Source organism: Cornus florida, unplaced genomic scaffold (assembly GCF_030987335.1).
Source record: "Cornus florida cultivar Cherokee Brave unplaced genomic scaffold, ASM3098733v1 CherokeeBrave_3.0.0_Hap2_Chr10, whole genome shotgun sequence".
NCBI classification, from domain to species: domain Eukaryota; kingdom Viridiplantae; phylum Streptophyta; class Magnoliopsida; order Cornales; family Cornaceae; genus Cornus; species Cornus florida.
Window position 1 is genome coordinate 111,030,845 of NW_026775580.1, and position 24,565 is coordinate 111,055,409.

At 34.7% G+C, this 24,565-nt stretch overlaps 5 protein-coding genes across 7 annotated transcripts; 2 read left to right on the plus strand and 3 right to left on the minus strand.

Annotated features, from left to right (window-relative positions):
* On the plus strand, positions 1-2,400 carry LOC132277120 (serine acetyltransferase 5-like). The gene is made up of 2 exons (XM_059778865.1): positions 1-523; positions 1,686-2,400. The coding sequence occupies exons 1-2, from the start codon at positions 143-145 to the stop codon at positions 2,175-2,177; spliced, it is 873 nt and encodes a 290-aa protein (XP_059634848.1). The 5' UTR covers positions 1-142; the 3' UTR covers positions 2,178-2,400.
* Positions 2,401-3,313: 913 nt separating this feature from the next.
* Positions 3,314-5,221, plus strand: LOC132277119 (pentatricopeptide repeat-containing protein At2g15690, mitochondrial-like). The gene has a single exon (XM_059778864.1). It carries the CDS (start codon positions 3,501-3,503, stop codon positions 4,965-4,967), a length of 1,467 nt encoding a protein of 488 aa, XP_059634847.1. The 5' UTR covers positions 3,314-3,500; the 3' UTR covers positions 4,968-5,221.
* An 813-nt stretch (positions 5,222-6,034) lies between these two features.
* On the minus strand, positions 6,035-10,354 carry LOC132277121 (mitochondrial carrier protein CoAc2). Its single transcript, XM_059778866.1, has 7 exons — positions 9,989-10,354; positions 8,380-8,465; positions 8,044-8,251; positions 7,849-7,975; positions 7,578-7,762; positions 6,593-6,715; positions 6,035-6,506 (listed from the first exon to the last, which is right to left on the minus strand). The coding sequence occupies exons 1-7, from the start codon at positions 10,142-10,144 to the stop codon at positions 6,366-6,368; spliced, it is 1,026 nt and encodes a 341-aa protein (XP_059634849.1). The 5' UTR covers positions 10,145-10,354; the 3' UTR covers positions 6,035-6,365.
* A 3,506-nt stretch (positions 10,355-13,860) lies between these two features.
* LOC132277124 (thiamine phosphate phosphatase-like protein) lies at positions 13,861-17,480 on the minus strand. Its single transcript, XM_059778870.1, has 4 exons — positions 16,826-17,480; positions 16,175-16,296; positions 15,851-16,052; positions 13,861-14,395 (listed from the first exon to the last, which is right to left on the minus strand). The coding sequence occupies exons 1-4, from the start codon at positions 16,961-16,963 to the stop codon at positions 14,018-14,020; spliced, it is 840 nt and encodes a 279-aa protein (XP_059634853.1). The 5' UTR covers positions 16,964-17,480; the 3' UTR covers positions 13,861-14,017.
* A 521-nt stretch (positions 17,481-18,001) lies between these two features.
* On the minus strand, positions 18,002-23,173 carry LOC132277123 (protein NDL1). 3 transcript variants are annotated; one of them, XM_059778867.1, is made up of 11 exons: positions 22,933-23,173; positions 20,511-20,610; positions 20,287-20,384; positions 20,062-20,150; positions 19,786-19,846; positions 19,622-19,708; positions 19,460-19,537; positions 19,299-19,355; positions 19,093-19,148; positions 18,848-18,986; positions 18,002-18,536 (listed from the first exon to the last, which is right to left on the minus strand). In XM_059778867.1, exons 1-11 carry the CDS (start codon positions 22,990-22,992, stop codon positions 18,300-18,302), a joined length of 1,062 nt encoding a protein of 353 aa, XP_059634850.1. In that variant the 5' UTR covers positions 22,993-23,173; the 3' UTR covers positions 18,002-18,299. The 3 variants fall into 3 exon arrangements, with proteins under 3 accessions (XP_059634850.1, XP_059634852.1, XP_059634851.1); XM_059778869.1 differs by having other exon boundaries at positions 22,907-23,172; XM_059778868.1 differs by having other exon boundaries at positions 18,848-18,983; positions 22,933-23,171.
* Positions 23,174-24,565: the final 1,392 nt, after the last annotated feature.

Consider the following 24,565-nt stretch of genomic DNA (forward strand, 5'->3'; position numbering starts at 1 on the left):
TTTTTGTGTGAGAAATATAACTCCAACTAGTTTGCTTTGGTCCCACAATTTCCAATAAATACAAAAACAAGAACGAATAACGCCGGCCGTTCAAATACAATTAACAATTCTCAGCCCCATCAGTGATACGACGAGGTTCACAATGCCCGCAGGCGAACTCCGATACCCATCGCCGCCGTCAACGCCGGATTCCGACGACGAGGAGTCCCGGGTGTGGTCACAGATCAAGTCGGAGGCTCGCCGAGACGCCGAGTCGGAGCCGGCGCTCGCGAGCTACCTCTACTCGACGATCCTCTCTCACTCCTCCCTCGAGCGATCGCTCTCGTTCCATCTCGGCAACAAGCTCTGCTCTTCCACTCTTCTCTCCACCCTCCTCTACGACATCTTCCTCAACGCCTTCTCCTCCGACCCCGCCATCCGATCCGCCACCGTCGCCGACCTCCGCGCCGCTCGCTTCCGTGACCCCGCCTGTGTCTCCTTCTCTCACTGCCTCCTCAATTACAAGGGCTTCCTCGCTTGTCAGGTGAGAAAATTAGGAAATGAGATGAATACTAAGATTTTGATGTGATTATTTTAATTTGGAAGTTTTGTCTTTTGTTATTTAATCATGGAAAAGCCTCAAATTAGGGATTAATTCAACTATGTATTTATATACTAGGTGAAACAATTTTATACTGTATGTAACAGACAAAAGAGAGGTGGTTAGGATTTGATTCTTTTGGCTTTGTCGAAAATTCTATAGTAAATGAAGGTTTTGTGATATGATGATATTGCACATTCTTCAATTCTGTACTTAAATTAGTAATTCTTGTAATATTATGATGTTTAGAGAGTAAAAATGCTCCAATGTTAGGCATTGCCAAGAATAATCAGTGTATAGCTTCGGAATTCTAATCCACTGAATGAAAAACTTGATCAACATAACAAAGTTGGGATCAGATGAGGTTTAGACAAGAAAACTTCAGAGAATTCCTTGAATCATTTAAAAGATGTCAACGATAAAATTATTAGAAATGTTTCTTTTCTCAACAAACAAGAAGATGTATTAATTGGTTCCGAACAAGCAAGAAGACATCTTGATTTGGAATCAAAACCAACCGATAGAGCTAAATCTTTCTGTATACATGTTTAGGAGTAGGGTTCATCAGCTGGTGTGTTCTAAATTTATAATGCCTTCATTTGAAGTAAATATGATATGATGAATTAAAGATCTTTACATTTAGTAAGGGTCAGTGGATGCTTGTTGGATGGGCTCATTAAAGATTAAAAATTTATCAGACTATGAGAATTTTTTTTTTTCCGATTGAAGATTTTGTAATCTGTAGGCTGTATTCTAAATCAAGTTTTGAGTAAAATTTTGAGCAAATTTGCAGAACAAGATTCATTTAGTCTGGCCCAAATATATGGTTTTAGGCTTCGTAAAAGTATAGTATGTGGACCTAATCAATCTCAAATTGGTTATGAAGACCAATCATACTCAAAAGTTTTAGTTACCTTTTCATTTTTATTAAATCAAATAATTTCTTTGACAGAATGTGAAATTCGAACTACTAAATTTGTTTCTTCTTTTCAAATGGAACGTCTTTGCATTAGCTACTAATGATGCAGCGAATATATTAACTTTTCTATTATCGGTAGTAATTTCTTTTCACTTGTTCATCATTGACGATATAATGACACACCAGGCCCACCGAGTTGCTCACAAGCTCTGGAATCAGTCTCGAAGACCGCTTGCACTTGCACTGCAATCTCGAGTCTCTGACGTATTTAGCGTTGATATACACCCAGCCGCGAGGATCGGGAAGGGGATACTGTTTGATCATGCGACTGGTGTCGTTGTTGGCGAGACAGCAATGATTGGAAATAATGTATCCATTCTCCATCACGTGACGTTAGGTGGAACTGGTAAAGTTGTTGGAGACCGACACCCGAAGATCGGTGATGGAGTATTGATTGGGGCCGGGGCAACAATACTGGGGAATGTGAAGATTGGGGAGGGGGCAAAGATTGGGGCGGGGTCAGTGGTTCTAATTGATGTGCCTCCACGGACGACTGCGGTGGGGAACCCGGCGAGGCTGGTTGGGGGCAAGGAAAGGCCTTCTAGACACGAGGAGGTGCCGGGAGAGACCATGGATCACACATCGTTTATCTCAGATTGGTCTGATTATATCATCTGATCTATTGTCATGATATGCATGGTGTTAGAGGTAGCTGTTACACCTTCACTTGCTTTGGTATTCAGATACCCTCATCTAATATTTGTATATTACCATATAGTATGTATATTTGTGTATTGACGCACTTCTTCTGTGCTGTTGCTTTTCTTATCATTTTCAATGGTCAATCTTGTGATTGACGGATAAAAATTACCTAGTTATAAAAGGTAGTTGTTTTGGGTTATTGGTGAAGTTGTCATCATCATGAAGTAGAGTATGGTTCCTGGAATTTTTTGTTTATCAAAGAAACCTGAGGCGTCGAGGCCATCTTTCAGGTGCAGCTACTTAAACTGTATGAGACCAACTTGGTATTCTGTGCGAAGAACAATAGTCCTAAGAAATGTTGGTAGACCCTATTGAAGCAGGGATGTCTTTTAATGCTGTGGTATTGCCGTATTGGGATGAACCTTTTTAAGCCTTGGTTGTGAAATGTTGCAAGGGAGCCTCTTGATTATGGCTTTGTATGCCTCGGTGGTGATGAGTGTCTTTGGTTTCTGTATATATATGTATATATATAGACACAGACACACGTATATCTATATTTAAAAATAGAGACCACAAAGGTGAAACCGAGGAATGGTTTTTGATCAGTTGATGGTTTGTTCTCACTCACTCACACAACCTTACTGTGGAATTCATTATAGGAAGGAAGGCAAACACGATCGAGAACATCGAGTACTCTCAACATAACTTTCTTTTTTAACACCAAGCAAAGGCTTTTTATCACAATTTTTAGCTAATCTAAATATGTAGTTTCTTTGTGGGCTTTATCACTACTTATTGGGAGGAAATGAGGACGGAAATGAAGGGAAATAGAGAGAGAATGATCTGATACTACTCATTCACTTTCTTTCTTTTTCTTTCTCAATCAAATAAAAGTAAACGGAAAAAATATTAATTTTCAATTTTCCTTTTTTCCATACCCATATACAGTATTTCAAGTTTTTTTCCCTTGTGTCAAATAAAATTTTTAAAAAGCCAATATAAGTTCCCGAGGACTCCTGTATTGAAAAATGTTACGGAGTACATTTTTAGCTAAAAAACATGAACTTCAAAAGATAATATCAACTTCACATGAAGAAAAAAAAAAAAAACTTCACATGAGCTTTTTGACATGATTGAGAAGCCTTTTCCTCTTCTTTATTTTTATTTTTCTATTTTCCAAAAAAAAAGTGAAAAGATTAAAAGTTACTATTAACGACGACGTTTGGATATATCCTTCTTTCAACGGACAGAACACTGCCTCAGGCCCTCAGCTGATCCAATTGGCTTTGCAGGATAGCAATGGCGTCGTCTCTGATGTCAATACATAGCGCAGGAAACTCCGCTCTCTCTTCTTTCCATCTCAACATTCGATTCCCACCACACCCTTCTCACCTCTCCCTCAAACCCACTACAAACCAATCCTTCAACCCTCTCTGCACCTTCGTAGCCCCAAACAACACCAACCCAGCTAGGGTTTATCGCCGCCATGGTGGCCTTGCTCAACGCGGAAACACCAATTCCTCGAATGACCCACAAGTCAAAACACCCCCTACCCACAAAAACAACAAAAACCAAATTCATAGCAACAAAAACGAGAAATGCCATCCACACGTAACCCCCAATGTCCCACCATCCAGTGTTGATTTGTTGAGTTTGTGCCAAGAAGGGAAGATAAAAGAAGCCCTTGATTACATGTCTCAAGGTGTTGCTGCTGATTATCATACTTTCGAACTACTCTTGAATTCATGTGGCAGTCCGAAGTTCCTTCAACTTGGAAAAAGGGTTAATGAGTTCCTGATTCGATCGCCTCATACAGGTAATGTTGAATTGAATAATAAGTTAATTGAAATGTATGATAAATGTGGGAGTGTGAGAGATGCGCGCCGAGTGTTTGATCGAATGCGCGACCGAAACATCAGTTCGTGGCATTTGATGATAAATGGGTATGCAAATAATGGTCAGGGTGATAATGGGTTGCTCTTGTTTAAGAAAATGAGGAAGTTGGGGTTGCAGCCCAGTGGAGAGACTTTCGTGGCTGTCTTATCGGCTTGTGCTAGTGCTGAGGCTGTGGAAGAAGGTTTTCTACACTTTGAATCAATGAAAAACGAGTATGGAATTGTTCCAGGTATTGAGCATTATTTGGGGGTTGTTGGTGTCTTAGGTAAAGCTGGGCATGTTAATGAAGCAATGGAGTTTATTGAGAGCATGCCAATTGAGCCCACGGCTGAAATTTGGGAGGCTTTGGTGAATTTTGCTCAAATACACGGAGATATAGAACTTGAAGACCGTGCTGAGGAGTTTTTGGTTGCTCTTGATCCATCTAAGGCCATGGCTAACAAGCTCCCTACGCCACCACCAAAGAGGCATTCTGCAATCAATATGCTTGAGGGGAAGTATAAAATTGGCGAGTTTCGGAGTACAAATCCATACAAGGGAGATGCATACGAGAAATTAAAAGGCTTGAATGGACAGATGAGGGAAGCCGGGTATGTGCCCGATACAAGATACGTGCTCCATGACATTGATCAGGAGGCCAAAGAACAGGCCTTGATGTATCACAGTGAACGGTTGGCGATTGCTTATGGTTTGATCAGTACGCCAGCAAGGACGCCACTTAGGATTATCAAGAACCTCCGGATATGCGGTGACTGTCACAATGCAATAAAGATCATGTCGAAGATTGTTGGGAGGGAGCTGATTGTTCGGGATAACAAGCGGTTTCATCATTTCAGAGATGGTGAATGCTCTTGTCGGGATTACTGGTAAAGGTCTTATTAACTTGAAGTTGCAGCTCCACTTCTTAATTTGCTTTCTGGTTGATTTCTTCAGCATGTCCAGCGTTTTGGTGTCGAATGTCAGTGGGCAAGGAGAATTAGGCAGCTCTTTATGGCAATGAACTATGTACATTGTACATCATTCTTGCCATTAAATTCTAACTACTCAAACGACTTATTGAACATAAATTATGTACAATTTTTTATAGGTGTAATAGAAATCAGTATGATAACGATTTCTACACAGTTCCAGCTTCTTTGTTGGTTATGTTAGATTTACATTAGTAGCTCTGTTATTCTTGTTTCTATGCGAATGCCCTTTTGCCTGATTATAAGTGAACCTTTTGCTTACTCACATAAGCTATGAAGAAACTGTCATAACTTCATTGTTGAAACTAATTTTGATGGCGGAAATTGAAGCCTTGCAAACCCAACCGCATAAATGCAATCCTTGTTTTTTCGCAAGCTTTATAATCAGCTTTCAAGATAACTCAGTCATGAAGCAAGGAGGAAATTGCACCTAAATGATTAAGATTTGTATTTTCCTGTTATGGAAGCTTGCAGGAAATCAAGATATATCATCCCATGAATTTCAGAGTTCGCCTTTGTCATTCCTTTACTTCATATAAATCATTTTTGCAGGTTAAAACATGTTTAAGCTACAATATAAGCCAAGTGTTTATAGATCCATATCATTAGATACAGCTAATTTGGGAACATAATACAAAAGGTGAAGAAATCTGAAGCATATTTATAGCAATGTTACCGAGAGAAATAAAATAAAATAAAAATCAACAATCGGTGTTTAATAAATAGGTTCTCCAAAATTGATGCTCACCACTCTGTATGCATGGGAGACACTCCAAAATATGTTATCAATGCTGAGATCTCATCAATAAGAATGTTGGAAGCTATATACAAACGCAACCTTGTCACTCAGCTTGCGCATATAAAACAAATTATACCACGAGTATAATAAAAATAGAACTTTAAGAACAAAGCATCATGAAAGTAGAATCAATTTCTCCACCAAGAACTCATTCTTCATTATTGAAGACAAAATACTAAAAAATGATCTTGACCTTTATTTATGTGCGCAGTATTTGAATCCTGTCATGTAAAGATACATTTGCATCATGCTTAAGGAAGCTATGATATATAAGCCACAAGAGAGGACCTCTAATCAGCTAGCGACCTGTGCTGGCTTAATGATTTATTACAGAAAGAGGTATGATCTACAGAAGCCCTATGTTACAGCTAGAAAGAATGGACCATACAAATGAAAATGACCTCAAAAAAAGGAGCCTGCCTTCAAATATTATTGAGAAGGCAAGGCAAAGCTCAATCAATAACTATGTCAAAATGACTAGTTTGAGTTTTAAGATTTTTGTTAAGAGTGCAAGGATGATGGTTGGCTATTTCTTTGGTTGGTGGTCACCACCTCTACAACAGCTTCATCTCGTGATGGAACTCTCAGGAATGATTTCATAACATCATAGACTGTGAAACCGATTGCCACTGATGGTACAACCTGAAGCACAAGCACAACAATTAATTACCCATAACAGCTAGAAGAGATGATCAGGTAACGGGCAACCTAAACACGTGTACCCTCACCTTCAAGTAGTTGATGCTCAGCCCTGAAAATAATTGCTTCCATCCTTGCGTTTGTACAATCATTACAAGGCTTTCCATTGTTCCTTTCAGTTCTCCCCGGTTAGATGCCAAGAGCCGCTGGACCTGTCAAGATAATTTATTTCTCTTAAGTTTTAGAAATATTCAATTACACACACACACATATGTAGGGGTATGCTAATGTCTCCTGCAATAGGGTGAAGTTATCAATCTTCATAAAGTTCATTGGACTAACCTCTAGATGCAGGAGTATTGTTCTCAATATGACAGGTCTTTACTTCTTTCACTTTTTTCCTTTTTATTTTTTTTAATCTTTTTTTATACTAATGAGGGTCATCTTCACTGATACCAACCACTCTGAATTGAAGTCACCAACACCAGTAACCTTTACTACCAGAACCCCAACACTACCACAGAATAATCAGTACCACTACTAACCTGACTACAGCTCCACCATCTTCAATCACCGCAGTGATGACAGTGCCATAAACCTCACCCAACAGCCATTACCACCACCAATTCATTAATTTAATCCTAAAAGATCACCGTCAACCTTTGGTGAGAAAGAGAAAATTCATAAGAGAAAATCCAAGAGAGAGAGAGAGTCCATGTTGATGGCCAGTGATGGAGATGCTGGATTGGACTGTACCGTCACACGTAAAGGTTTCACTGTCAATGTTAGTTTGGATGATGGATCAGACGGGTGTGCAGTGATGGCCTAGATTGGAAATGCCAATTGTGTGGGTAGAGGAGAGAGGAGTTCCTGAAATTAAAATGAGAAGGGAAAGGCAATCTACTCCTGTAATGATGTTAAATAAGCTAAGTTTTATCTGTGTTATTTCAAGTCCCACTGAACTTTTGTGCAGATTGCTAACATTGCCCTATTGCAGGGACGTTTTCATCTCCCACAAATATGTGTGTGTGGTTCGATATATACTCGTTAACTAAGACCCTTGAATTAAATTACCTGCATTTGTCGCCTAACAACATCGAGAGGGTACGTGAAAGTTTGACCCAATAAACCTGCAATTGATCCGCATACAAGTTTCACCGTGATATCTTTCTTGCGTTCCTTGGGAACATGGCTTTTCATTTCCTCGTAGAAGTAAAACTTCAAGCCAGAATATGGAAAGATTCCATACAGTGATGGAGCTGACAACAGCTTTCACATATTAAAAGGGAATAATACCTCGCAAGGATCAAACCAATATTACTGAAACACAAAAAATAAGACATACCCACACCACGGTAGAGGCCTCTTATCCCAGCCTCTTTGTAGGTTTTGGAAAAGCAATCCGAAATTCCTTTATAAACTTGTTCAGTGTGAACTAGTCCTTTAACACTCAACTTTGGTGGTTCCACAATCTGCAGTTAATGCAAATCAGCATCCTCGGGGGGAGAGAGAGAGAGGGTACTTTTTTCAACTTTTTTACCTGATACGCCAATTTAGTTCGAACTAAATCAAGAGGATAAGTGAAAAGCACAGCGGTGCCTCCAGCAAATGATCCCGCCACAAGATCAAGGACAGGACCCCTCCCAATGTCAGGAAAACTGAGAATTATCCACCGGCGGTACTGCTCATAAGCCATATAGTGCAAAGCTGCATAAGGAACAATTCGAGCGACACTGGCTCCATTCCCTCTGCAGATAAATTCCACCATATGAATGAGGCAAGATTGTAAAATAGTAATAAACAGACAAACTTTACATGAATAAAAATTGCAAGATAAACAAAAATAAAAAATGAAAAAAGAAGCCAACGTTTCTACCTGTAAAAACCCAGCACTCCTTCTGTATTTTTAATCTTCTTAAAGGATCCCAAAAGCCCTGTACTCTGAAATTCTGCTCTTCTAGTCTAGGAAAAAAGAAAAGAAATTAAAAGGCCACTATCTAGTAAGGTCCTGTCTACACAGGGTGGTGGGATTTGGAAGCAAGACTGGAAACAGACCTACTTTAAAGAAAAGAATGTGCTTTAACCTCATAAAGATGGTAACTTTCTATTCCAGAATCCAACTTCATAGCTTGTGTTCAAAGTAACTTAAAATATACAGATGGATAAATTCAAACATCCAAAGAGAGAGTTCCTGATATATTCCTCAACCAATATCATAGACAAATTTACATGGCTAAATAGAGATATGGTTATTGACAACCATATGCACCAATAATTCCCCTTAGCTGCTTTCAATAAAATTTTAAATTACCCAAAGAAAAAATTGGAATCGTCATGGACTTTTAATTCAACAAAATCCAAGATATATTGCATTCACAACCATTATTTTTAAAACCAATATAAGATCGACTGACAAGTCAGCTAAGGCAGTAATTTCTTTAAGTTTTATGCAATGGATATTCCGAAATTATAACATTTGGACAAAAGTTCTGCTACAATGATTGTGGTTAAGGCATTAGTTCTTTAGTACATTCAGAAAAAACATCAAGATTTAGTTTCAGAATCAATCTGGATGGAATCAAGCCATGTGACCGGTAAGCAAACGAAAAGATAACCATGTAAATTGTACCTGCTCAATAGATTCTCTGATTGCATTGATATGCTTGCATATAGAAGGATAAGTCCAGGTTGAATTCAGGGGAAAAAAGATCATAGGATTACTTTAGTGTCTTGTTTACTTGAGCAAGTTTATTGGTATTTTCATAATTTTCACTTATTTTTATTTACTGACTGTAACCTGCATATTAAACTGGTTAAAATGCAGGTTAAGAAAACAGAAGGGGATGATAAGACATGAGAAACTTGTATTCTTATTCTTGGACACACATTTCAAGATCGAAAATCAATAGAAACACATTTCAAAATGGAAACCAAATCTCATCCAATCTGGAGCATGCTTCAAAATTGTCTTGGAGGGCACTAAAATGATTTGTTCCCAGTGTATTAGATCGGTATTGGGATGATACACAACTATATATATATATATATATATATCTATATATATATTCTTTCATAGTCTTAATGATAACTATATTTTCAGCTTGATTTCCTCACAATGTCATAAATCCAATGATCACCTATAGATACTAGCTAAAAGCAAAAGGTATCGCACAAGATGATCACACTAAATCAGAAATGAAATAATCAAAACCCATCATCACAATTATAACTAGTTCTTGTTAACTATTTATGAAACCCAAGAATATGTAGGAAGACTCACTTATCACTAGCTCCAATTAATTTTGAAGAAAACCCATCATCACAATTCAATCTTGCAATTCATACAGTCTAAATTCAATTAAAGTAAAATCTGACAAAAATTAAAAAATTGACAAGAAGCAATCCGATATAGCAGGATTAATTAAGACGCTAACATGACTAAATTAATCATCGGTAATTAAGTTAATAATCATATAGAAGTGTACCTGAAACAAGATCTTGACACGCTCAAGAGGTGCTACAACAGTCTTTGCAAAGCCACCAGCAACACCCCCAGCAATTAACTCCTTAGCAAACACAGGCATGCTCTCTACAACCCCATCCCAGTACAAGTACATCCCCTCATCTCTCTTCTTTCCCATTATACAAACACTTCTAGAGAGAGAGAGAAAAAGAGAAAGAGAGAGGGAGAGAGAGGTGGGGGGTTCTAGCTCTTATATGATTGTTCAAGAATCGATCAGTTGGTGCAGAGAAGGGAAAAGGAAGCAGAATTGAAACGTTTTTGTTTGCGCAGCGAATAATCTTGGTTTTGATTTTGTTGTATTATGTATATGTATATGTTTTTGGACAAGTCAGAGAAGCCCCACAAGTCTTTCGTCAGATTCCAAAATAATTATATATGTTAGAGAAGGATTAAAAAGGAACTCTATTGGATAACGTGTTATGTTAAAATGGTTCCAGTTCTATCGTAATTTTATACTATACTTATTTAGAATAAGTTGACCATTTTTTCACCATTTTACAACCACGGCCGTTAAATTAGAGTATTGAGTCAAAATCTGTGGACGTTTGATAATCACTGTACATATGATAAAATAAAAACACATTCAAGTTGATTATTTTTATAGTTTTTAGGGATATAGTGGTGTTGGCAGGGAGGATTTGAGGTTTTATTTTTATACTCCACTCTTAATTTAATAATATGTATGTTGTGAAGTCGAAATATATGCTAAAAATAATAATAATAATAAAAATAAAAATTATGTATTGCATATTAAATAATGAGATATGAAGCACGGATATCGCTCTTAGGGGTCTCGTACTAGTGTCCGACACTTCCAAAAATTATTTTTTATTGGACACGACTGGGACAAGCGGAGGACACATACGGGACACGGCGGTCAACGGGGTATATATTGTAATTTTTTGTAAGAAAAATAGGGTACCTAATGTAATTTTAGAAATTTAACTCTTTTGACTCCTTTGTCTGAGATTCTGAACTTCTACTTTCTTTAGATTTTTTTATTTCATTATGTTTATTTTTTTATTTGATTCATTCATCTCAGTATTAGAATTAAATAAACTTTTAGACCGTAGCAAGAAAAACAGAGAGAAATCAGAACAATTATATTTCTGGATGTGTGTAAAATGTAATCGGTAAAGTTGGTGGTAAAGTTGGTGATAACTTTACTTTATTCTTAATTAATTGAAGTATTTATTTTCTTGCGGTATGTTTTTTGGGGAGGTTAGATTTATGGTATTGTGAATTTTGAATATATATATATATAATTTTATAGGGCATATTCCCGCTGTGTCTGTATCCTATTTTTTTGAAATTTGTCGTATCGCCGTATCCGTGTCTTCGTGTTTCATATCTGTGTCCATGCTTCATAGATAATGAGTTACCATTCGTATATTTTGTTGCATTGCGTGACCCTAATTAACTTTTTGTTATTGATAGGACTCTTTTGTAGTTTGTTATTGTTTCAATTTGTATTTTTCTTTTCTTTTGATTTCTCACTAAAATTTAGAAAAGTTTTGAAACCAAAAAGATGAATTATTTTTATTTTTTAAAATAAGAATTCATTAGTTTAATAGACCCATTAATAAGACAAATTTTATTCCGGGTTTAATATCATTATGTATCGGAGATGATCGATGAGTTATCATGATACATGATTCTTGGGAAATTATATTTTGGTGACCAAAATTAAACATAATTGCTTTATAATGAAATTGAAGTCAAGAAAAGATGCTAGTGACTAATTTTGAAAATTAATTAATATTAAATGATCATTTAAGGATAATTTGGTCAAAAACACTTTAAGATTTTATAAACATTTTAAAAATAAATTTTAGATGACAAAATTGACATCCAATACAAATAATAACTCATTGAATTTATCACTTTCTCTCTTTCTCATCCAACGTTTTCTCTTTTCCTTTCTAGTTTCTAATTTACCAATTTAAAAAATTAGGGTTTCTTTACCACCCTTCTCTCTTTTTCCAAGGCTCTCCACCATGATCACAAAACATAATATTTACAGTGGAAAATAAAAAAAAAAAAAGTTTCATCCCAAAATGCTCTTTATAGAATATTTATAAAGGCGGGTCCCTTCTCACTTTGTTACTTTAATATATTGAATGATTCTAAAGTCACGGCTACCGGATGTGATTAAGGCTAAAGAAAGACTATTTAGTTAAACTAGGGTTATGGATTATCTTATATTCTAAGGAAGATCTCTCAAACAAATCAACTTGTAAAGTATAATAACTATGTATTAAAAAATTCCTAAAAATTACAATCTTTTATCTTAAAAAAAATATCTCAAATAAATTAACTTGTAAAGTATAGTAACTATACTTATAATTTTCTTGTCCGGCATCTTAGACCTTAAAGTAAACGATGTAGAACATCTTTCCTCAGTTCTCTCCTATCTTGGTCTTCTCTACAAAGACCTTTCTCTCCTATCTTGGTCTTCTCTACAAAGACCTACCCCGATAATGTGTCTTCTTTTTGTTAGTCAATTTAAGTAAGTGTTTATTTAGCTTAATGTACAGGGTAAATTTATCCACTTACATAATAATATATTATAGGAAGGTCATTTAGGTATCCATCAAATGGTAACTTATTAGTAATTAAGTTTTAGGTTTGGTGACTATTCACCTTTTCTTAACTTTATGATCATTTTATACCAATTATGTTTAATTTTGATCACCAAAATATAATTTTTTCTTAAAAGATTAATGAGGAAATTAATTAAGAGCCCAAAACAAACGCCTAAATTGGGCCTGTTTAGTAGGAGTAATTAATTCATGCCCAATATCGATATGCTTAAGAGTCCAGAAGTGCTTTTTTATTTTTAAAAAAACAATATGTTTGATAACTATTAAAAGTATTTTTAATAATGATCAATTTTAGCTTTATACAGTTTTTGAACTAAACTTTTATGTTATATTTGATAGGAAGGAAGAAGTATGGAGATAAAATAGAAAGGAGAATGAACAAACTTTTTTTATTCGATAGATATGATACAAAGAATGAAAGGAGAATAGAAATAATGATAAGTCATTTATTCTTTACAAATTTTTATCGGCTAAAAAAATGAGTAAAAGGTATATTATAAAATTTTAAATTAAATATTATGTTAAATTATACAAATTTTAAATTATAATATTATAAATATTATTGGATATAATAGTAAAAACAATTAAAATTTTCTATTTTCTTCTCTCCAACATAGTATGGGTTTATTTTCTTCTCTTTTATCTAACCTGATAAAAATAAATAAATACACAATCACGGCTCTATCATCTCTTCTTATTTCCCTTCTATCCAATTTTATTTTATTTTATTTATTTATTTATTTTCTATCAAAGAGAGCATTATGCAGCAAAGATTTCGTATTTTAAGTAACATTTTTCATTAGATAATTTTATACCTTTTATCTTAAAAAGACAATTTCACCCCTTTCTTTCCTGTTATTATCATATCTAGTCACCCAATTAAAAGACATTATTGTAATAAAATTAGTAATATAAACACTTTAAACAATATTGTTACCAAAAAAAAAATTACTTTAATTGTGAATATGTGATAAGTACTTTATATGACGTCACCAATACCTAAAAATCTAACATACTTTCTACTATCATCAATTTTATGACTACCAGAATCTCTACCAATAAAAGCCCAAACGAGCCCTTTAATCTTGTGAAGTGCTGATAGAAGACAAACACTAATAATGGTTAACTCTTGCTTAAATTTAGCTACTTGGTTTGGATGTGCCATTGATGAATCGAACTGTATAGTTCTATCATCTATGGACGTAGAAAACCACTCATAACTACTCCCTAATTGAGTTAATTTCTGGCATACTTTACTAAATACGTCTAAATGAAGCTAGACGAGATTAAATCATTAACACTTGTGCCATTGAATCATAATACAAAGACTTCGAAAACCTTATGTTACTAAAAATAAAATAAAATTAAACAGATGATGTTCATTTCCTCTAAGTTAGGGGGACAGGGATCGACGGAGGAAGCATTTCATGAGCTTCTACCAGCACTGTCTTAGAATTGCAGTCCGACGAGTTCAACTGACTAGAATTAGAAGTTATGATATTGTCTTGAATGGAGATTGTGTCAATAAGCTGGAGTAGGATCCTCTTGAGCTCCTCCCCGTCGCTCCATTCATGGACTTCGGCTTTGATATGCATAGGGTTCTCACGAATGCGCTCCCACAGAGGAAATTTCTTTCTTGGCATCACATGGTCTCTCTCTTCAAGCTTCAGACTTGGGCAGAAATCACCATTCCCATCTCCAAGATAAATTATTCTTTTCTTCTCATTTTCGGATATAGAAGCTCGGATACGCTCAATTACCAGACCCTATTGTTTAAATCACAACCACAATCATAAAATTCAATTAGAAGAAAGGAATCACAGTTAGAATACAAATTCCTTGTTACTCCTTGCTGAGATCAGCAAATCGACATGTTAAATGTTTCAGGGGAGGACTATTGTCGTAGCTGTTTCAATTTTCTCAATATATTGGAATAAGTTCATTAGACCATTTCAATGAAAACACCGTGTAAGTATCTAGATAACCTTTGACAATAGTGTTTCCTCTTGTTTGGTGTATTTTCTTTTTCATGAGACATTCCAGGTTTACTTACTATTGGAATTCCAATATGTTTAAAACAAGGGATGTGACACACCCGACAAAATACAAATAATTCAACCATATGTCATGCCATTGCCAAAAGCTTTTTACAAATGTGTCTTGGAAGGGAACAAACAAAAGTCTAAAACCAAACTAAAAACTTTGTGCAAGAACTAAATCCAAAGCAGATTTCAGAGTGATACCTAAATTTGGATCTAAATTGGCCAACATTCCTTGAACTACCATATGATACAAGAGTTATCTACAAAGTATTACAAATGCTTGACAGTTAAATTCACTGTCTTTGTTTATTAATTGAATCAAGTGAATCTGCTTTTGGTAGAGGGGGCTAGTGGAATTCTAAATGTCTGTAATTATTATCAACAAAATTAAGTGCACTTGCCATGCAAGTATAGTTATTGAAATAGAGATTGGGAAAAGAAAAAAAAAAAATCAGTTTTATGGGAGCATTCCTGTCTCATAACTATGAAAGTTGGAATTTTCATTTTCCAATTGAGTTCCTTCTGAGCCCATCCATCTCTATCCTAAAAGTACAGGAAGATATAAAAAGATAAAATAAAAAATAAAAAATCAATAATTGTAAGAAGCAAAAGCAACAAATTCAGTAAGATATGAGGTTCAATGCAGAATCCTAGGATGTCAATCAACAAATTCAATTTTAATTATCCATACTCTCCATCAATCAAGAAAAAGGGGGGACAAGAAAACAAAATCTATACCCCTTCATTAATAGCATTAATAGAAGAAACTCCGTAAAATCTTAGAGCATCAATCACAAGTTTAATTTCAAATTTTCACAGAACAATCAATTGGTCATGAAACTGGAAACTTTAACAAAATCAGATGCTTTATATCCTTAGATAATATATGTATAATATGAATGTACTTTTTTTTTTTCCTTTTTTTCTGGAAAGTAATGAATGTACTATCCTCTTATCACTTATCATTATAAAGGGACATTTACCCAGTTCTGGTCCAGCTACTTGGGGAGGGAAGACTTGAGACAAACTTAACCTTTGTTATTTCGCAAAGTAACTGCTCTGGTACTTGAATTTGCACTAGTGGCACTGTTCAAGCGTGAAACCGCTAAACCAGGCAACGGCCCTCTATATCATATCATTATATAATGACATATTTCTAAAATGAACTACATAGATTACCTTGCACATGTGGGGAGGGCAACGGATGCAGCAATGAGGAGAGGAAGCCAACTCGTGGTAAGGGAAGATCCAAAGCCTGCCTTCTCTGTCTTCAACTGTTGGATTTGTGTTGATTTCCGAAAAAAAGCCAAATATACCATGATGCTTCAAGATTTTCTCAATGAAAAACTGATTTGCATCACTAATTATTCTTAATTCACATCTGAAAAGACCACATTTCTGTCATAACACTCTAATGGACAGCACTAAATGAGTGACTAACTTACAAAAAGTAAGGAATTGAAAAGGGTATCAACCACATGGGAGATAATCAAGATCAAATACCCAAGAGCATGGGCAGATTTAATGGCTTCAATTATCTGTGGATTCAATGGAACCCGTTTCAAACACTCTGCGATTTCCTCAGTTGATATCCCTTGCGAGTGGAGCTCCTTCATCATCCTATCCTAAATTTGTTCAACATAGACAACATTGTTAAACCAAAATGTCTTTCTTTCTTTTTTCTCTGAGAATTTGTTACACAAAAGGTCCTATAACTAGTGCAACATTTAATTGCAGATATGATCTGTGAGCGCAATGTGCTTATGTAGGATCTATATCTGTACTCTGTAGTGTTACTGCAATTAAGCACTACAAATATATTTAAAAAATTTAATAATCTAGCTAGTGAGTAAAATTTAATAAACTTACCAATATATCTGTACTCTGTAGAGTAAAGTTTGCAAATTTCTCTTCAATAATACTTATAACCCTAATACTAAATATCAGTTTAAACATACAATCAATACTATCAAAGCAAAACAAGCATCAAATTAATCCACAATATTTCAATCAAAACCAAATTCTCTGGGCCGTAAATTATGTAATTAAACCGATTTATCAAACAAAAAGAAAAGTTCGTAGCTCTAAGGGAAATTGGTATGACATAGACACAACTACATAGATATATATATATATATACACACAAACACTAACCATGAGAGAGTTCCAAGGCAATTTGGGGAGAAGCTGATTAAACAAATGGGTGAGACCCATTTCCATCACCACCCATCTGTCGCTATCATCGTCGATTAATGTCCGATCGAAGTCGAATATAATCATGATTCCGTCCATTTCAACGATCGGATGGTGGTTTTCCGGCCCGATAAAGCGGTTTTCCGCCACACCGCCACTAATACGCTACTAAAACACTTATCTACTGTTGTGCCAATATATGTTTTTCAATACCAAGTTACAGCAACCGTCGGATTAAATAATGGACAGATAGATACGTGATTACATGTAGAGTTGTCCGCATACGGAGCTCAACTTTAACATGTAATCACTAGTATTATTTTGGAGTAACTAAAAAGCCAAAAAAATACACTGTCGTAACTGTGGCCTGCAATTGGCATCCCGGACCAGGATTCCTGGTATATAAACCATGAGGCCGTGATCATATATATCATCTACTCATGGAATTTTGATTTTTGATTTTTTTTTTTTTTTGAATCATTGAATTTTATTTTATTCATTATTCAACATCTTCTACCACCTTGCCACCAACAAATTCTTTATAAACTAAGGCAAGAATAATCAACAGGATGAGTCTATATCTTAAACCGAACTTTATATTTAGTCAATAACAATACAATCAATGCACAAATAATAGTGTGACTGTTTTAAAGCCACAAAGTCAATTAATAACTCTGGAGTATAAATAATTCTTTGAAGTGGATATTTTGGAATTAGCTGACACAAATCAATAATCTTTGCACACACACAAAAAAAAAAAAAAAAAAAAAAAAAAAAAAAAAAAAAAAAAAACCTCACTACCTCAAATTTAGGGGAAGCATCGAACAAAATGCTAAAAAGGGTGGGAAAGTGACTTGTATTATTCTTCGCCGAGCCTTATGCCACTTGGTCTCCTGTATATTTAATTTTTTTTTCAAACATATTTGTCTTCAATTGATCTCTCTCAATTCTCAACCACGAAAAACAGGTGTCCCATGCAGCCCAAATCATGCAACAAAATATCAAAAATATCTTCAAAGCACTCGGTGCCACCCGCACCCAAATTAGTGGATGCCACCATACAGCTTTAAAAGCTTCAATGACAGTTCACACTTCACACACACACACATAATATATAGAGAGAGAGAGGCAGAGAAATTCTTTAATACTAGGAAACCCCCGTCCTCTATTATTCGGGTTAACCATATCATTTTCATCTTTATATAAATAATCACTTATCACAAACAAATGTGTTTTTCAGGATTTACAGAAACAGTTCAGCGAAACATTTATTACTGACTACAAATGAATGAACTCAATCTCCCTCCCTATGTCCATTTAACAATTTCTTCACCTTTATCTACAACCACATCTACCCTCCTTAACAGATCAAAAATAACAAATAAAACAAAAAAATAATCTATATCAACTTATTGAATCACATAGTTACATAGTGTCATCTCTCTGCACTTGGAATGCGGGACGAAACCCGGGTTTTTATTGGCTTTAGCTTCAGACCCATGCTTTCTGGAGACAGAAGTTCTGGGGAGATGCAAGACGGGCTGAGGGGGCTCCTTGGACTGTCACTGAACTGGCATGGCCTGTACATTCCATACCCCATGAGGAAGTACTCCATGGGTATCAGCATTGCATGTGGCTGTTCTTCTGTTACCATTGATCCACAAGCCTGCACCTACAGGAATCAATACACGCGTGAGCATTTATTGAGCACAGTATCCTTTTGCATTCATGCATTTATGTTCGAAGTGCATTGAGCATTTATCGTTTTCAACAGGATTTTTCTTTTCTTTTTTTCTGCCAAGCATAGCATGCTATGAACTGTGGAGACTGACTGCTATGCATAATTGATCAATTATTTAAATGGGAAAATATGTTTAATGGTTTAACAAAGTTTTCAGCCACACTTCAGTTTGCCCTACCACTATAACGTGTTCTCAGCCAGATAAGCATTCATATCCTTTACACATTCATTGAATCACATACCTCAACTAAAGCACTGTATCTTCTATCGAATTTTGAGGTCATGTGGAGAGCTTCTGAATGAAAAGGAGAGTTCTCCCCGACAAATATAAGTGTCCGACATTTTAGTCTCTTCAACCCTTCAGTAATATCATGTCTCCTGCTGGTTGGCAAGATAAAATTCAGAGAAGTTGGCATATTAAAATAGTCAAAAGAAAGGAATTATAAAGGAAGTATACACACCAAAGAGCAACTGACTCAATCTTTACCTATCGATTGCTTGAAGAAACCTTAAAATGTTTATGCTCTGCTTCTCATCCAGCAACTGGAGAAATAAACATCATCATATTTATCACAAACAAGCGTCACTCTCTATTAAAATTATAAAAATAAAAATAAAAATAAAAATGATTGGAATAAGAACAGATTCAAGTGTACAATTATGACAAAGAATAACAAGAGCAGAACCACTAACCCTTCTGCATGCTTGAACTATATCTGATTCTGGGACTTCTGCACTACCACGAAGTTCCTGATACAAATTAAAGCAATCTCATAACACTAATCAATAATCCATAGATTATGGGCTGAAAAAGAAAAAAAGCATAAATTGCTAGAGTGGAAGTAATAGAGTACCTTGCTAAAGTACCGGTGAAGCAAACACTCCTTCAGCAAACTACTCGTGCCATAGAAATATAGTAAATTTGACATTACCTACAGTAAAATATAAGCTTAATTAGGTAGAAAGATTAATACCCTTCTCCCTGTACAAATGAAGCAGGCTATTTAAAAAATCACCTTATTATACAACCATTCAGTCCAAGAGGGTGCTTTGCAGAGAGGGGACACGAGTATCAAACCAAGAACCCGCTCCCTGTACTTCATCTGTAATACAACATTGATTAATTACCACGACAGATATCAATGGAGGATACTAGAAACGCTATTAAAAAGAAACATACAGCAAAAAGGGTGAGGATGTAAGCACCCGCTGTAACTCCTATGCACATCACTGCACCGAGCCTGAACAAGGTGACATTCAGACATCAAAAATATATCACAAAGATAATCCAATTGTTCTATTTTTTCCACTATAAACATTTAACAGAAAATAAAAGGATGGAAAAAGATTCAGTGACCAAACAACGTGTACCTAAATCCTATAAAAGCCATTGAGTTTCGCACACCAACAGTTTAAAAGATGTTACTAGTGAACAAAATTGTAGTATTATGATTACCTGAAATGGTTGAGAACCTCAATGATTTGATCTGCTAAGTCGTCAACAGAAGGAACAGGATCATCAGAACAAATCGCTGCAGCTCCCAACTGCAAGAACTCTTGTGGAAAGCATAGAAGACATCTTACGTAAATAATAGTATTCAGTAAAAAGGATGCATAATACAATTCAAAACCAAAAGATTTAGAATAATACAAATGCAGACAAGGCAACCAATTTACAGACCTCATGCCCGGGAGGACTGATATGGTAAATGCAGAAGTTGTGGAGCAGCAAAGAAGCTGCTTCAGGACAGAAAAACAATCCTTGAAAACAAGACATATCTGCTCAAAACGTTATGTAGTTGAACAAAAACCTTTGTTAGATAACATCTAATTTTAACCCAGCACTTCATTTCTAAAGAGAACAATCAAGGTTAAAATCTAAGATATATAATATATCTAACTTACGATTTAGAGCTAAATCAGGATAGGTAACTAGTGCTGGCTTGTCTTCATCTCCATATACAATAACAGACACAGAACCACGGCCAGTTTTTACAATATGTTCCTGCAATAATAAATAAAGTGCATTACAAAGAAATTACCATGTCCAAAAAAAAAAAAAAAAAAAAAAAAAAGACAAATCAACAACAGGTGAAGATCAATTTTGAAGAAATCATCAAAGAGGCTTAAAGTGTAAAGTACCCATTATCTTTTCTAGAACAAATATAGCACTTAGTTAAGTACAATCACAAAATGTTATATGCATTGCCTTCAAATAAAAGAACACCCTCAGCTTTTATTAAATAAATATTATTCCCAAAAGAGCTTGCCATGTGCACTGACCCCTTTTTGAGCCAGCATGCTGCATCAGATTAAAATACATATGTAAAAGAAACAAACAAAATTTTTTGTTTAAAAAAAAATAATAATAAATTATCATTGAATTGTTAGAAAAGTGATGACAATTGAAAAGAAAAGAATGGAATCGTATATGATTAAGATGACCCTAACAGATGCACACTAATTTAGTAATGATTGCAACATGTAGCCAGTAACAAACAAGATGATGAAGTAACAGCCACGTTGCGTTCATAAATGAGATGATAGGTTCTTAACAATAAGATAAGAACCAAAAGAAAAAAACAGAACAGAAAAGGAACAAATTAAATTTGCAACCCAGTTCACATACAATACCAAGAAAAATAAAATTAATAAAATGACTCCGTGTCAACTAACCCATGATCACTAATACTCTATTTGGTTGCTGAGAAGAGTTGAGAAAAGACAGGAATTAAAGTTTATATACTAATTTTTTCAGAAAAATGCATGGTTTTGCAAGAGATTCTAATGATTGTAGGTTCTTAACAAAAAGATAAGAAATAGAAGAAAAAACAAAATAGGAACAGGAACAAATTAACCCAGTTCACATACAATACCAAGAAAAATAAACTTAAAATAGTGTCACTGTGTCAACTATACCATGATCTCTAATACTCTGTTTGGTTTTGCAAGATAAGAAACATGAGAAAAAACAAAACAGAACAGGAACAAATTAAATTCGCAACCCAGTTCACTCACATACAATACCTAGAAAAATAAAATTAAAATAATATCAGTGTAAACTAAACCATGATCGCTAAAACTCTGTTTGGTTGCTCAGAAGAGTTGAGAAAGGAAAGGAATAAAAGTTTTATACATCAAAATTTTCACTATAGTTCAACTACGCTAATGGCAAATAGGTCCATAAAATCATCAAATCAATTGGACTGTTAATTAAGTCCTTTTTTCTTCTTCCTTCCAGGAAAAAAAAAAAAAAATGCGCCATTTGCACTCATAACTCAAGCTGTATAATTCTTGAATAACTCAAAGAAAAATCCTTAGGCATTTATATTGTTTATTGAGTGGTCCTCATCCATTTGGCTAGGCTGAGGTCAGTTTTTCATTATTTAGAAAACAAAAATAACATGGCTTACGGCATTCAAGATTTGATTGTTTTCTTCAGATTCTTAGCAACCAAACAAGGTAATTTTAGAACTAAGTAAGCAAACTAAAGCATTTAACCTAAATTTGAACAACCAGGCCATTGGCCCAGGTCGTGTAACCTCTCCTCCCATGGAGGAGGTGAGGGTTCGAGTCCCAAAAGGGCCATTATAGGGTGTGTTAAGTATAAGCATTTACCTAACCAAAAATAAATATATAAATAAATTTGAACAAATGTATAAATTAATGAGATAATTAAAAGATTTCATTTACATATAAACAGAAGGAAGAAAAAGCTCAACAACAATACAAGAAGAAATTGTGATACTACAAATTACGAAATAAAGAACCTCCAGAACTAAAATGTTATTGCTTCCACAAACAGGAAAGAATCACTTGTTAATTGTAAATGCAATTAATATAAAAAATGAAAAACTAACGTGTTAGAAGTCAACAGATCTACGATTACAAAAAATTTAATTCCCAAGAACAGATGCAGAATATTAGATAAGACGGACAGAAATAACGCATCAAAGCAAGTTTAACCTCTCGTTTGATTGCATAGATAAGTTATGCAATGAAACTTAAATTTTCCCTCTTTAAAAGATTTTCTCAGCAACCAAACACTCCATAAGCCAAGAATTCAAACCATTCGAAATTGCCGTGACGATATATGTGTGTTTGCATGTGTATTGAAATGTATTCTTAAAAAAAAAAAAAAAAAAAAAAAAAAAATTAAATTAAATGGAAGAAAAAATGCATGACATTTCGATTCATCAATAAAAAATAGCCGAAATTCTTGAATAAGGAGTATATATATCTATAAACAAAAAAGGAAGAAGAAAGATCCAGCATAAAAAGTTAGAAATATGAATTTATACATATATATATGTGTATGTATATGAACCTTTCCGCCAAGATAGATTGTCTCCATATCAACGGAGACGGAATCATTTGACTCTGCCATGGCCGACGGCTCTGTGTCTCCGAAAGCCGAAAGCCGAAAGCCTCTCTGTGTGTAAAATTCTCTCTCTCTCCAAAATGCACTCTCTTCGACCAATAATATATGCCTGAGCTTCGATGGCTTATATACGAAGCGATTCTCTCTCTTTCTCTCTCTCTGTGAATCTAACTGCAAAATAACCTGCGGTTAACCTCCACCGACGCTATTCTCTCCCTCTATATCTAACGGCGTGAGGCTCTTCCGTACTTAACAGTATTTAGCCTGATAGTCTGGTAAACTTATAACCATGGTTAACGACCGACAACTTGGCATTGAACTGTGCCACGAAATCATTGAAAAACAAAAAACAAAAAAAGAATGGAAAATGAGTGGGCAACCAGTTCGTTACGACGTCGTATGGTAATCTTTGAAGCCCGACGACTTGTCTTTTTTTGTTTGCATATTATGATTGTGTTTGGGGTAAAACCACAATTAATTAAGAATTTTGACTATAAAAAATTTATTGGAGACTGGCCACGTGGTTTTGACTGAAGTTTTTGGTGACCATCTGATGTGTACCTCCTACCAACATGAGTCTTTGTCATCGGATGCTCTACGAGGTACACGTGGCGGCTTTTATTTTGCTACACAAAGTGGGCCTTAGAAGCTAAACAAAGAGTTACTTGTCAATTCAAATTACTCAATGATTGATGATCATGCCCTAAGTTTTTGTTGGCTTGACAATTCACTCTACTTTGATTGATCATGGTCTTTTGATGCCAATTCTCATTTTCATGCCTATTTGTTAATTTTGTTGAGATGAGGAATCATCTTGGTTGATGGATAAAATGAGTCAACGTTGGTATTATTAAGTATGATTTGGAAAGCATCAAAGTAAACCACTTTCGAGAATAACAAATTTAAGATATATTTCACACTTTTTTTTTTTTTTTTTTTCAACAAATTTAAGTTACACAGTTCTTTTAATAGGATACTGTATGCTCTCCGGATGAATTAACAATCTAGAACAAAGTCTTCTCTAATTCATGAATTTAATTTGATGAATCATCGAACTCATATCAATGTTCTTATTTAAACATTTCTCTAAGAATATATAATAATTATATAGATATCTCATGTTGTATTTCTTTAAAAATATAAAAATATTATAATATGTATTTATTAAGTATTTATTAATGTTATGAATTACCTAATCTAAAAAAACTAAGATTAACAAAACTCCAATACATTTCCTCATGTTAATAAAATTACATTTTCATTATTCCAAAAAGTATATAATGGTTTTTAACATATGTAGAAGTAGTAAAACTTTTTTTATTTTTAATTTTATACATACAAATATATTTAGTACTACACAAGTGCACAACAAACATTCTGAATGTGCTCTCACTCTGATCAAAATTTAATTTTTGTTACTTTTGTATTACCACTCTATATCACTTTTGCATTAAGTTATAACATAATCAGCACTAAGTTATACTTTTTATGTATTTTTTAAATTGACGAGTTTTCAAATATAGTCAAAGTAACCGTTATTAAACTAATTAGAAGATAAATTTAAATATGATAGTTTATT

Coding starts and splice junctions, on each gene's coding strand:
- LOC132277121 (XM_059778866.1), bottom strand. CDS start 10,144: ATGGGAAAGAAGAGAGATGAGGGGATGTACTTGTACTGGGATGGGGTT. Junction 8,466..9,988: donor GTGTCAAGATCTTGTTTCAG/GTACACTTCTAT, acceptor CTTTTTTCCTAG/ACTAGAAGAGCAGAATTTCA. Junction 6,716..7,577: donor TTGTTAGGCGACAAATGCAG/GTAATTTAATTC, acceptor TTATCTTGACAG/GTCCAGCGGCTCTTGGCATC.
- LOC132277124 (XM_059778870.1), bottom strand. CDS start 16,963: ATGGACGGAATCATGATTATATTCGACTTCGATCGGACATTAATCGAC. Junction 16,297..16,825: donor TGCCTTGGAACTCTCTCATG/GTTAGTGTTTGT, acceptor GAACAAATTTAG/GATAGGATGATGAAGGAGCT. Junction 16,053..16,174: donor AAATCTGCCCATGCTCTTGG/GTATTTGATCTT, acceptor TGGTCTTTTCAG/ATGTGAATTAAGAATAATTA.
- LOC132277123 (XM_059778867.1), bottom strand. CDS start 22,992: ATGGCAGAGTCAAATGATTCCGTCTCCGTTGATATGGAGACAATCTAT. Junction 19,538..19,621: donor CTGAATGGTTGTATAATAAG/GTGATTTTTTAA, acceptor ATTTTACTGTAG/GTAATGTCAAATTTACTATA. Junction 19,356..19,459: donor TTCACCGGTACTTTAGCAAG/GTACTCTATTAC, acceptor AATTTGTATCAG/GAACTTCGTGGTAGTGCAGA.
- LOC132277119 (XM_059778864.1), top strand. CDS start 3,501: ATGGCGTCGTCTCTGATGTCAATACATAGCGCAGGAAACTCCGCTCTC.
- LOC132277120 (XM_059778865.1), top strand. CDS start 143: ATGCCCGCAGGCGAACTCCGATACCCATCGCCGCCGTCAACGCCGGAT. Junction 524..1,685: donor AGGGCTTCCTCGCTTGTCAG/GTGAGAAAATTA, acceptor ATGACACACCAG/GCCCACCGAGTTGCTCACAA.